General features: G+C 39.1%; 2 protein-coding genes across 2 annotated transcripts; both read left to right on the top strand.

Moving 5' to 3' along the window:
* Nucleotides 1-3,097: 3,097 nt before the first annotated feature.
* Nucleotides 3,098-6,112, top strand: LOC129741756 (uncharacterized). The gene has a single exon (XM_055733538.1). It carries the CDS (start codon nucleotides 3,098-3,100, stop codon nucleotides 6,110-6,112), a length of 3,015 nt encoding a protein of 1,004 aa, XP_055589513.1.
* A 150-nt stretch (nucleotides 6,113-6,262) lies between these two features.
* On the top strand, nucleotides 6,263-8,584 carry LOC129741755 (uncharacterized). Its single transcript, XM_055733537.1, has one exon. The coding sequence runs from the start codon at nucleotides 6,263-6,265 to the stop codon at nucleotides 8,582-8,584; it is 2,322 nt and encodes a 773-aa protein (XP_055589512.1).
* Nucleotides 8,585-13,875: the final 5,291 nt, after the last annotated feature.

Genomic DNA, 13,875 nt, shown 5'->3' with positions numbered 1-13,875 from the left:
TGGTCGTCTTCTGCGACTTGAGTGCAGGGCTCTCATTTTTCGTCAGTTGAATAAAAATAAGATTTTTTTTTTGCACTTTAAACCAATTGGTTTATTCATTCCCAAAAATAATAAAAATAAGATTGTTTCAAATAAATTCGTTTTTGGCTGTCAAACTCAAGTTTATATCGTACAAATTTATTATGTGCCTGATTGCTGATTTTTTTCAACGTTCATGAAGTTATTGTTAGTACCTGGACTCATGATGCAGCTCATGATGGTTCCTCGACGCTATCTAGAATATATAAATTCAAGAGGATTTGCTTCAAAGGCATTAAACCAAAAGCAAATCGTATATTTCTATAACTAAAATCTTTTAAATCGTAGAAGACGTCATCGATGATCTAAAAATAGATCAGCATTTTGAAGCCTCCTTAAATACGAGTCTAATCATCGATGTCGTATTATCATAAACGATTTTATTGAACTTATTTGTATTCTTTTACGATTGCCAGCAAAAACGTTCTACGAAAATCAGACATGCGAATAAATTTCCATAGGTATACGACTGCATGCACATTATTACGAATCAATGCAGTTATAAACGATTTTAAAGCATATATCTCCAAGTGGCAAGCAAAGTTGCGAGCTTATTTTCTTTCTGCTAAGATCTAACACCTGGTTCTTATGACAATAAAAATCGTATTTCATGTTAAAAAAAATATTAATTTCGAATAAGTTTATGCTTAGCACGACAAAATCTGTCAATCATGGCTGATCATCGTCCCAGACAACCATTTCGTGGGTATTTCGAATTTGCAACACAAATATACGTGCAAATATACGTGTAAACATATCGTATATGATGCAGCAAAACCAGTATATACGTATTATTTTGGAGTCCATATAAGTACATTAGCACACAATTTCTTGATTTGGATTGTATTGTCGTAATAAAATCATGCAATGTATTCAAATACGATAAAGAATATGCATGGGCCGCACATTGTAGGTGCAGATCTACGAAAATGAATCTAAATTACATTGTATACGATATAATCTGTAAAATAAAATACGTCTTCTGGTTGTCTGGGGTGTATCGGTCGTTTCACAGATTTTTCACGAATTGTCGTACACAAAAGTCGAGTTCATATGTACATAAATCGACGATTCTCTCTTCTTTTCGTAATAAAATCATGCAATGCATCTAAATACGATAAAGAATATGCATGGGCCGGACATTGTAGGTGCAGATATACGAAAATGAGTTGAAAAAACATTCTATACGATAAAATCTGTAAAATAAAATACGACTTCTGGTTGTCTGCGCAGTCAACAGATTGAAGGAAGAAGCAGAAACGTCAAAACGGACAAGAACGGATTGTAGGTGAATGATAAAAAGCACATTAGAAACGTGTCTTCACAATTAGCTCATACGCGTAAGTCCAATCTTTTCCTCCCGTGAAATATTAAATTATCGATCTATATCGCCTTAGTAATCACTAGTTAAACTGTTTATAGTGCCGTAAAGTAGGGAAATAAGGTATAAACATTGTAAGTCTTTTAAGTAACAATGCGAAATCAATCTTAACCTATTTCACTAAGGCCCGATCAGGTAACTATCATCAGACAGTTTAATCTCGGCGATTTAATCGCAATAGGTTGCAGTTATACAAAATAAGAAGAGCCAGAATTGTTGTCTAGATTGGCAAAAGTTAGGAGCGTAAAAGCGTAAGTTGATTTCAATGATAAAGACAACGTCATGAACTTAAAACCTAATGTAAGCTTTCAATTTACACCTAAGCTGTCAATTTACACCTCATAAACCAATATTTTTTTTTTCTAAATATTGCAGGTGAAGCATACAATGAAAAAGCTTTCAAATCCAGTTGTTTGTTAGTAAAATTGAGAATCACTGATATGAATTTAAATTTTGATTAGCAAATTTTGTTCCACACTTCATCTAGCCACACAAATGTAACACACATCAAACACAATGCGAAACAATAGCTAGGATAGAAAAAATCACTGCAGGAGTTCAACAGCCTGGGTGAACAATTGTGAACAATAGGGCTAGGTAGAAAATCGAACTGATGTGTTCGATCGTTCTCGAGCTGATCGGTCTATTCGACTGCAGCTACCAAAGAGGCAACAACGAGTTGTATTTCTCGCGTGAGGAAATAAATTGTCTACGTTTGATCATAGAGTTGATCTTTTAATAAAAGTCGATTTTTTACTTAAATTGATCTCTAAGCGACGCGTTTTTATTTGAGTTCGTTCGAATCGGATTGTCCGAAACTATTCAAAACCATAGTGATCAGGTGAACTCGAGTTTGATTGACTTGCTCGAACCAAAGTGCAGGGAAGGCTCTACATCCGAAGACCAAAGTGTTGATTTTCACGTACATTTAATGGTCCGTCGAGCCGGATGAGAGCCTTTTCCGTGAAATTTATCACGAAAAGTAAATTCGTGATAGCGTGAAAAGAATTGAAGCCGCAATTGGCGTGGAAATCACAACGTGATTGACGCCATTTTGTAGACGGCTTGGGATCATTGTGTTAAAGCCTTTGTGTAACGCCATTTTCCAACGTGAAAAAAATCCATTGTGGTGGGAATCGGCTTGGGTTTCTTGGCAACGTGGTCCCTTATCAGTTTATACCAAGTAACGCCCTAACGTGTGGAGAAAATTCATGCAAATTTGGGCTGTCCAGTGTAAATCTCGCGTGCTAACGAGAATAGTGATCAGCACACGTGGTTGTAAATAACGGCCATCAGTGATCAGGGGTAAAGAAAGAAGAGAAAGGTGGGAAGAAAGTGAAAAATAACAATATAAAGAGGAAAAAAGAGAATCAGAGTGAAAAGGATAAAAATCAAAACCAGAGTGAAAATAAAAGAAGAAAAATCAAAGTGAAATTGGAAAAATTGGAAAATTGGAAAATAAAAAAAAGTGGAAAAGAAAAGAAAACGTTCCTGAGTAAGCAGATAAAAGTGATCGGCTAGCAGATATAGCCAAAAGTGATCGGCATTACCGGCATCACCAAATTTTGCCGTCGGTAATTTGCCATACTGCTGGTGAGTGGGTTGCTTCGCACATCGTAGCGAAGGCACGGCGAAACGATGAGCGACGAAGAAGGAAGGGATTTGATCGTTGCTAAACTCCGTCAGCGGCTCTCAAACTTGATGGAGTCTATGTCGCTTTTGGAAATTTTCCTGAACAAATACAAACCGGAGGATCACCAATGTCAGGCTCAGGTAAGGTTAGATAAACTTGAAGAATACCACCGTACATTTTTTGAAGTCGCAGCCGAACTGGAATCCTATTCTTCCAAATCCGAGGTCATTTCGGTTCAGAAAGAGCGCTTCAAGTTTGAAACATATTATTTCAACTTCAAAGTGGCTTTGCAATCAAAACTCCCCAAGCAACAATCTGGCCCCATTCCACCGGCTCCGCCTCTTCCCCAAGGAACTTCTGCCCCCACAGGCTCCCACATTCGCTATCCCGAACTGCCTCTCCTGAAATTCAGTGGTCGACCGGAAGATTGGGTTTCTTTCCGTGATAGTTTCTACGCTGGTGTTGCAAGTCGTCCGGAAATCAGAGGTGTGGACAAGTTGCAGTATCTTAAAAGTCTTGTGCAAGGTGAAGCTTCCCGTTTGATCGGCCACATTGAAGTGAGCGAAGAGGGCTACAACACGGCTTGGAAACTGCTGATTCGCCGATATGAAAGCCAACGTCGTTTAGTTTTTTGTCATATTCAAGGTCTTCATGACACTCCAGCAATGCAGAGAGAGAGCAGTGATGAGCTTTTAAAATTAATCGACAGTTTTGAGGAGCATTTGGCAAATCTTCGCAGACTTGGAGAACCAGTCGATCAGTGGAGTTCTCGTTTAGTTTTTGATCTCTACATTCGTGTTGATCCCAACACAAAGCGCGAGTGGGACCGACATTGCAATGCGATCGACTCCAGGGAATACAGTGATAGTACAACGAAGAAGGAATTTGAAGGAGATACTATGCCATCTTATGAAGATTTTCTTGGCTTTTTACAAGGGTATGCGAAAGTTCTTCCTACGTCCAGACAATATTCTTCTTCTTCCAAATTCGAGCAAAATCCAAGAGCTAGCAGCTCCGTTCGTGTAGCTTCGCATTTCACATCTGGTTCTGATCGGTCAAATACTACATCAAATGGGTGCTATCAATGTGGCCAAATGCACTACATCTATCAATGCCCTGAGTTCCTCCATCTATCTCTTCGGCAAAAATATGATCTTATCAACAGCAAGGGTTTGTGTACTAATTGCCTATGTACGACGAAACACACGTTTCATTCATGTCCTTCACGAAATTGTAGCAAATGTCCGCAGAAACACAACACTCTTCTTCATGATTCTCGAGCCGATCAACAGCGTGGTTCCAATTATTCGTCTGGTCAACAAAACAGGCAATTTAGCGGGCAGCAACAACAGCGCGGAAGCCAGAGTCAGCAAGGTGCGATTCATCAAGGTGCAGGTCAACAAAGTGCAAATTCCCAAAGTGCAAGTCAACAAGGTGTTTCATTTTCCGCTACTCCAGCAATCCAAGCGTCCTACACTTCCCAAACAAATCAGTCTCCGCAACAAGTCGTTCTGCTACCAACTGCGTTTGCCAATGTAGAGGACGGACAAGGCAAAATTCTACGAACAAGGTGTTTACTCGATTCAGGTTCACAGTGTCATTTTATCTCCCACGATCTATGTCAGAAATTAAAACTACCTCGCCGAAGAACCCCATTCCCGATTGTTATTTCTGGCATTGGAAAATCGAGTACCAAGGCTACAAATTACGTCAGCGTAGAAATTTCCTCCTTGCATTCCGACTTCCGTGTTAAATTACAAGTGTTGGTGCTCCCAGATATCACAGTAAAATTGCCAATAGAGGATGTTCCCATCGCAGATTGGCCTATTCCTGAACAGACAACACTCGCTATTCCTACATTTCACAAGTCTAGTACGGTTGATATAATTGTTGGTGCTGAGTATTTCTTCCGCATTCTTCAGTACGGTCGTATAGAACTCGGTGACGGATTACCTCTTTTGCAAAACACCTTATTAGGGTGGGTCGTCTCCGGAGGTTTCGGAAAGGATTTTACCCAAAAGGCTCTTTGCAATCTCAGCCGCTCTAAGACGTTAGATGACATGGTGAAACGATTTTGGCATTTGGAGACCAGTCATGATCTTCGAGGATGGTCCTTGGATGAAAAAGCTTGCGAAAAGCATTTTGTTGACAACACAGTGCGGAATTCGGAAGGTCGGTATGTGGTAAAGCTCCCTAAAAGAACAGATCTGGTTGGTCGTCTTCGGGACAACCGGTTTAATGCGGAACGTCGATTTTATTTGTTGGAACGCAAATTGCAGGCTACTCCAGAGTTAAAGGTACAATATCTCCAATTTATGGCCGAATATGAGACTCTTGGGCACATGAGAGAAATCAACGATGAAGAACAAAGTGACACACCCCAATATTTTCTACCGCATCATGCTGTTTTACGCCCTGAGAGTACAACAACGAAATTGAGGACAGTTTTCGACGCATCGTGTAAATCCAAGTCGGGTCTTTCTCTTAACGATGTTCTTTTACCTGGACCAACTATTCAAGACACACTTGTGGCAATAATTTTGAGGTTCCGGATGTTTCCCTACGTTGTAGCAGCCGACATTACCAAAATGTATCGGCAAATTCTAGTCGACCCCACAGATCAGCCGCTACAGAGAATCCTATGGCGGCAATTTCCCGACGAGCCCTTGAAGACATATCAGCTTTTAACTGTTACCTACGGCACTAACTGTGCGCCTTTCCTAGCCACCAGAGTGCTGAAGCAGCTAGCAGAAGACGAGGCTACTAATTATCCCTTGGCCGCAGCAGTCGTACACAAGGGATTTTATATGGACGATGTCCTCACCGGAAGTCGAGAAGTGCAGGAGTTGAAAGAAACCGTCAAACAGCTTGACGAGTTGATGAAGTCGGCAGGCTTCAAATTAGCAAAATGGGCATCTAATTGCACGGAAGTGCTTCGAGAAATCCCTCTACAAAACAAGCGAGAGGAAGAAGAGCTGGAGCTAGACCATGAAAGCTCTGTTACCACTCTTGGATTGTGATGGAACACCTCTTCCGATGAATTTCGTTTCAAACAGCCGCAGTGGAAATTATCAGAATCGTTCTCCAAACGTGTAGTCCTCTCGCAATTGGCAAGTCTCTTCGATCCATTGGGTTTGATCGGTCCTTTTGTGGCAAAGGCAAAAATATTCATGCAAGCATTGTGGAAGCATCAGATTGATTGGGACACACCACTGCCAGCAGCATTTCAAGAAGAGTGGCGTGAATTCCAGACTCAAATTGGGGAACTTTCGAAACTAATTGTACCCAGATTTGCTCTATCGCTAAGAAAGTCAACAAAAATCGAGATCCATGGTTTCTGCGATGCATCAGAGGCTGCTTACGGGTCGTGTCTATATCTGCGTTCAATTGCACCGGATGGGTCATGCACTGTTAGATTGCTCACAGCCAAATCCCGAGTTGCACCCATCGATAACAAGTCCATACCCCGATTAGAGCTGTGCGGAGCTCTACTACTTGCACATCAATTAGAGAACACAACGGAAATCATCGATATCAAGGCGACAATCTATCTTTGGACAGATTCGGCAGTTGTGCTTTGCTGGCTCTCGGCTCCACCGTCGTCATGGCAAGCATTCGTCGCCAACAGAGTGGCAGAGATCCAGGAACTAACACCCCATGCGACATGGAATCATGTACCCAGCGAGGATAACCCAGCCGATCTTTTATCCCGTGGTCTAGACTTGGTTGATTTGTCTAATTCTTCTCTGTGGTGGAACGGACCAAAGTGGTTGGCAACCCAAAGTGAACCCTGGCCAACAAAATTTAAAGTCAAAGAGAATGCTCATCAAAGTGCTCCTGAATATAACCCGAGGAAGGCTGTAGCCCTAGCAGCGACCATCTCCCCCGAAGAAGAAGAATTTACTGCGCAATTTTCATCACTGAACCAATTGATCTACGTGGCAGCCTGGGGGTTGCGATTCGCCCACAACATTCGCTCATTACCCAATCAAGGTCGTTCAGGTCCACTCACCGTCGATGAAAAACACTCCGCATTGCTGAAAATAGTCGGTCACATCCAAAGTGAAAACTTCAAAATTGAAATAGCGGCTCTACAGAATGATAAACCGTTAGCGTTTTCGTCGAAACTTCGCTACTTGAAACCGAAACTAATCGATGGACTTATTCGAGTGGGAGGTCGTCTTCATTATGCTCCCATCGCCATTGATGCCAAACATCCACTGATTTTGCCCAAGAAACATCCCTTCACAGACTTAATCGCCCGGTCAGAACACCTAAGAACTCTCCATGGTGGCCCACAATTACTTCTTGCCACAATCCGACAACGTTTTTGGCCACTAGGCGGTCGTGACCTAGTTCGACGAATTGTCCACACCTGCGTAACTTGTACCCGTGCGAAACCCCATACCATAGTGCAGCAAATGGGCAACTTACCAGCCGATAGAATCACAAGCAGCTTCGTTTTCGAAAATGTCGGCGTAGATTTCGCTGGCCCAATGTACATTCGTTCTGGCATCCGCCGAGTAACAGCTACCAAGGCGTATGTGGCTGTATTCGTATGCCTAGCCACGAAGGCTGTCCAGCTGGAATTAGTCATGAGCTTAACCACCCCCGCATTTGTGGCCGCTCTTGAGAGATTCATTGCGAACCACGGAAAACCTTCCAATATCTATTGCGACAATGCCAAAAACTTTCGAGGAGCATGCAATCAACTAGCCCAGCTCAAAAAACTGTTCCTTTCTGAGCAACATAAGGATGCGGTTCGAAACTTCTGTCGAAAGGACGACATTCAGTTCCACTTTATTCCTCCGAGGTCACCGTCGTTTGGGGGTCTGTGGGAGGCCTGTGTGAAATCTATGAAATTCCACCTGAGACGCATTGTGGGGAATGCGAAATTGGATTGCGAAGAGTTCATCACCGCCCTGGCTAAGGTGCAAGCCAGTCTCAACTCTCGTCCAATCACGCCCTTGTCAACTGATCCGTCAGACCTACAAGCATTGACTCCGGGTCACTTCGTCATTGGTCGGCCAATAAATTCCTTACCTGAGCCAGACAGAACAGACATCCCACCCAGCAAGCTTGCCAAATGGCAACGAGTGCAGCAGATTTCCCAGCATTTCTGGAAGCGGTGGCAATGCGAATATTTGACGACACTACAGCAGACTTACCGTTGGACCACTGCTACAAAGAATCTGGCAGTTGGCTCAATGGTGATCATCAAAGAAGAGAACCTGCCACCCCTCAAGTGGCAACTAGCACGAGTTGTAGCTGTGCACCCAGGTGATGACGGCCTGGTGCGAGTAGCTACAGTTGAAACAGCGAACGGGCGATTCACACGATCCATTCACAAATTGTGTCTGCTTCCCATTGAAGTGGACAAGGATCACCTACCGCCGGTCCGGCATTCCAGCACGGCGGCCGGCGCAGAAGAAAACGACGAAACAGAACAAGGCGAGGATGTCAGCTCCACAGCTGGCAACACAAAGCAATAAGACATCAATCAGCAGTAGCAGATCGGGCGGTTCCAGCAATAAGGCTTTGTCACGTCCCCCGGAGCCTTGGGCTCCGGGCACAGATAAGTATCAATGTTCCACTTTACAATTTAATCCTTTTGGCAAGATCTAACTGCTGCGTGTTCACAGATCCATGGCTGTGATTGCACGTTCGACGATGCATCGAGACGACGGAAACGAAGAGGACGGTGACCATGCTGGAACACGCCTGACGGGAGGCGCCATCGAACCGCGGTGTATAGCAAATGTGGCCAGTTTGCGACACACTGTGATTCCATTAACAACTCCTTCTACGGCTGGTACAACATCGACTACAACGAGAAGGTCAACGAGGACGAGTAACAACCCAACAACAGACGAGGTCAAGGTCGATATCGAGGTCGAGGCCGAGGTTAAGGTCGAGGTCGAGGTCGAGGTCAAGGTCGAGGTCGAGGTCAACGTGAATGTTCTTCAAATGGATATCCATCTAGAGGCAACCGACATCGAAGGTCAACATATTGATACCGAAGGAAGAGAGCAGCGTGATAGAATTTCAACGTCAAAGATTCAAAGTGCAAGAAATGCAAAGTGAAGTGATACACAAAATACCATAATCAAATTAGGCAATTCAGGCGACCGGTATGTTTGTTAGTAAAATTGAGAATCACTGATATGAATTTAAATTTTGATTAGCAAATTTTGTTCCACACTTCATCTAGCCACACAAATGTAACACACATCAAACACAATGCGAAACAATAGCTAGGATAGAAAAAATCACTGCAGGAGTTCAACAGCCTGGGTGAACAATTGTGAACAATAGGGCTAGGTAGAAAATCGAACTGATGTGTTCGATCGTTCTCGAGCTGATCGGTCTATTCGACTGCAGCTACCAAAGAGGCAACAACGAGTTGCATTTCTCGCGTGAGGAAATAAATTGTCTACGTTTGATCATAGAGTTGATCTTTTAATAAAAGTCGATTTTTTGCTTAAATTGATCTCTAAGCGACGCGTTTTTATTTGAGTTCGTTCGAATCGGATTGTCCGAAACTATTCAAAACCATAGTGATCAGGTGAACTCGAGTTTGATTGACTTGCTCGAACCAAAGTGCAGGGAAGGCTCTACATCCGAAGACCAAAGTGTTGATTTTCACGTACACCAGTGACGACTGTTTTCAACTCGCCCCCCCGAAACACATGCAATTTTGAAATCTATTCGTGAGAACTATTAATAATTTAAAAGACTTAATAATAAACATATCGGATTTTTTTTTTCCACGCCGGATATTATTGAAATAAAAAAAATGAATTTTTCGATCATTAAAGAAATTTGTGTTAGTTTAAACATTCTACACCCTTTTTCTGAAAGTCAACTTAAAAAAATCCAAATGAAATAAACTACTGTAGTTGCTGAAATTAGACCAATTCGCCATACAGTTTCTTTGTAAATTTTTCATACCTGTTTCAGTCTTTAGGAGTGTATTCGAAAAAATGCAACACTTTGGTGTGTGAATAACTTTTAAAAGCATTGATGGAAACTGATGAAACTTTCAGTAAAGTTGCCCAGTAATATATTGCTTACATGTGAAATTTTTTGTGACGTTGTTAAGTGGTTTTTGAAGTAGCGTCCTATAAAGAATTTTTTGATTTTGATTTTTGAGCACCACGTGCGCCATCTATAATCTATACCTTATACCAACTTTTTACAAAATCAAGGCTTTTTGATAACTTTCTATGTTTCCTGAAGTTTGACCTTCAAAATAACTTTTTGATTTGGTCGTATTTATGACAAATTTATCAGATTGTCCCCCTTCGGACGAAAAAAAAAACAGCATATTTGACTTTTTATCACACAACCATTCATCGCCATTTATCGTGTCAATCGATATGAATCACTGACTGATTTGCAGCTTCCACAGATCGCCAGCCTCCTCAAGTAATAGAAATTATTTTTTTTATCCTCGTTTACCGATGGATAATACTGGCTAGACTTGTTAACGAAAAAAACTGACTGGAATCCCACCAGGCCCGCTAAAAAGTTTGTTTTGCCGTCCAATACGTTTTTATTTTCAAAATATCTCCTCACTAGCGGTGCAAAAAGTTTGCGCACTACTTGAGCATAGTATTTTGTTTATTTTAGATGTAGACAGCTTTTCTATCTTGTAGATATGAAGTCAGTCATGTTTATTAGTCGGTTAGACGAACCACTCAGAAAAATTAACCTTTTTTATTGCTCCCCTTTTCAAATTTTCGGATTACTCTTGCTAAAACCTATCACATTCCTTATATTCATGGATTCAATCATCTTCATTTTTATTCAAATTTTTTGATGTCTTTCACAGGGACTATCCTGGATTTTTCTCGATTCTGCCAAAAAAAATTTTCAAATAACTTTTTGAAATGTATTAAAGAAACTGAAATATAGTTCTGAAAAACTGAAGATATCAAATGGTGGGTGGATAAAATGCTACGAAAACGCTTTCATTAAATTTACGTTAATATTAAAGATATTTTGTTAACTGATCCGATTGAGTTACACAAAATAATAACATGGATAGCTACGCACTACATTGCATACTGTCTTAGATATTTTGCCAATGTAAACTTATTTATTTTCCAGAAAAGTTAACATGAGTTTGGATGGAATAATAAGAAGTTATTAAGCAAGTATTTGGATTCGAATTTAAATATTTGTTGGGAAAGATGGGATATGGTAGGTCAAAAAATATATGTAACTTGATGATTCTACACTGTGTTTGTATTGTAATAACTTAAATTAATAAAAAAAAATATTTCAAATTTTGAATTAAATCTCGAACACTCAAATCTGTTTATCCGTTAAAAGTTGAACTTAATTATTTTATTTTATTTTTTAAATTTCAGTTTCTTAGCCTAAAATCTTAATGTTGCCACCCAATTGTCGTAAGGGGAAAATTCATTCTGCTTTCGACAAAGCACACACCTAGCGCTCAAAAACATGAAAAAAATGTTAATGTCTTTCTTGAATTTTTCTATAACAGAGATGTATGTTGGTGATTGAGCTATTCAACAAATTACGAATTGAATTCTGCATATGACAGCTGGAATCAAAAAAAATATTTTTGATTTGGTGGCTAAATAACCCTTTTGTGCTGTTTGTGCGTGGGAGGGTGCCGTACGCCAAGTGTTTGTGCTTAATGATATCTCCAAACAATAATTGTTAATATTATTATTTGAAGAACCTATCTTTTGACATAAAAGATTTTTGAAGCAAAATTCTGGGGATGAGCAGTTCCTTTTTAATGTTTAATAAGGAATAAGTAAATGAATGCAATTTCATCTGATACGTTTTCATTTTTTATTAACATCATAAGCAGAAGATAAATTTTGCGAAATTCACATCACAAAACTGAATTTTGTTATGTTATGATACTTTCAGATAAAATCTATTATTGCTAAAATTAAACAACGACAATTCTCTTCAAAAAGTTAAAGCGGGTGCAAATATTATAAGGTGGCTGTTTTACACAGATTTTTAAGAAAGCATTTTTTGTCCAGTAAATTTGTTAAGATAATACATTACAAGGAATGAAGTTTTTCAAGTTTTTTAATTCAAACCTTACGCTTATTTCTATAGATATTTTAGTCCCAAACCAGATTATAGTTTTGTGTTCAGTTATGCTTTGTTATTTCATTGTTGTGCATTAAACTTTTACGTGGTCATTTCAAGTCTACGACGTTTCGAAATTTGTGAAAATGTGAATTTTAATATGACTTCAACCCCTCCCCCCCTAAGAACCCATGTATGGATCCAAAATTTTTATTAACATTTTGTTTTCCGTTTTCAAGCAATATTTATTTCGGCATCAACAATGTAGGGTGTTAAATTGATTTTTTTTTAATATTTTAATATGTCCTGATACTTATTGATAGTTATTTCTTAATTGACAAATGTTAGTAACTCAAAACGATATCCACCATAAATTAGCTTTTTTGCCATATAAAACGAATATTTTATGAAAAAAATTAACTGACTGATAGTATTAAAAATCGTTAAGAGAACTATGCAGTTATTTTCCGGAAGATATAAGTTAACAAACCAGGGTTTAAACGGGTTTATAGAAGCTTAATCAGCTCTCGTCTTAGGTCCTAGAGAGTTCTAATCAACCCAAAATTTAAGTTATTAAACGAGCTTCGAAGTTTGGAAGTAAAATCATCTGCCTTTCGACCATACCAGCTCATGTCCAATCAATGTTCAAAGCTGTATTTAAACTACCAAATGATATCAGCTGTGGTTCAAGTATCATTTTTTTTTCTTTTGAAGGACTTCCAATGGATCAAACAATAAACACAAAATCTTGGAATCATAAATTTTATTTATTTATTAGTTTTTTTAATAGTTTCTTTTCTAACTGCCTATTAAATTTACACATATTTATTCTTAATAAAGCCACAAAGCCATTACGGAGGGTCTCCAGGGCACTGGTCTCGGCCAAAAATACTGGATCTGGTATTTCATCAGAAGGGGGGTTTGTTGGTAAGGAGGATTAATTTTTCAATTTGGTGAAGCAAACTTTTGATTCATAGCTCCTCTTGCTTAGACGCCATTTTGATTACTAAAAATCTAATGCCAAAATACAAAAGAGCACCAATATACAAACACGCCATTACAAAACGAGGGGTGTTCAGCATTTTTTTTTATATAAATGATTAAAAAAAATACGGCGAATTTAGGTTGAACATTTTTGGATCCGAACATTCTTTATAGTTTAGCTGAAAACGTGCGCAAATTTTTTCAATGAAATTTTTATCGTTTTCATAATTTATCTCATATTCAAGATGGAGCTGATAAAGAAATCTGTAAAGAAGAATGAAAATTTTGTTGCCTTATGTGATAACTTAAATTAAGTTTACTTATGTTTCTCCATAAAATCTAATTACTAAATCGAATTATTATAAAATAAAAGAAAAGCTAAATTCAAATTTTCAACCGCTTGTTATAAACGTACCTTTCGTTTCATAAAGAAAACAATTTGCATCAGTTTATGTTTGAAAAATGTGGAAAATCGTATTTTATTTCAATTTTTTTTCTTCATATACACGTCATTTCCAACTGTTCAAATTACTTCAGGAAAAATCTTGAAATAAAGGTTTTGCTATTCACACTTGTGGAATACTCGAATTTTAAAAAAAATCAATGTTTGACTTACCTCAACAAGTTTTTTGGAAACATCGAAGTAACAAAAAAAAATTTGATTGGCTTTTTTGAAAAATCAGAACATTTCGAAGCAAATTTTTCGATAATTCAAAAC

The sequence above is a fragment of the Uranotaenia lowii genome, chromosome 2 (assembly GCF_029784155.1).
Source record: "Uranotaenia lowii strain MFRU-FL chromosome 2, ASM2978415v1, whole genome shotgun sequence".
Lineage (NCBI taxonomy): Eukaryota > Metazoa > Arthropoda > Insecta > Diptera > Culicidae > Uranotaenia > Uranotaenia lowii.
Note: the sequence above shows the minus strand (reverse complement) of the source record. Positions and strands in the feature narration are given on the sequence as shown.

Excerpts from the sequence above, each read along its gene's own strand:
- LOC129741756 (XM_055733538.1), top strand. The coding sequence starts at position 3,098 with ATGAGCGACGAAGAAGGAAGGGATTTGATCGTTGCTAAACTCCGTCAG.
- LOC129741755 (XM_055733537.1), top strand. The coding sequence starts at position 6,263 with ATGCAAGCATTGTGGAAGCATCAGATTGATTGGGACACACCACTGCCA.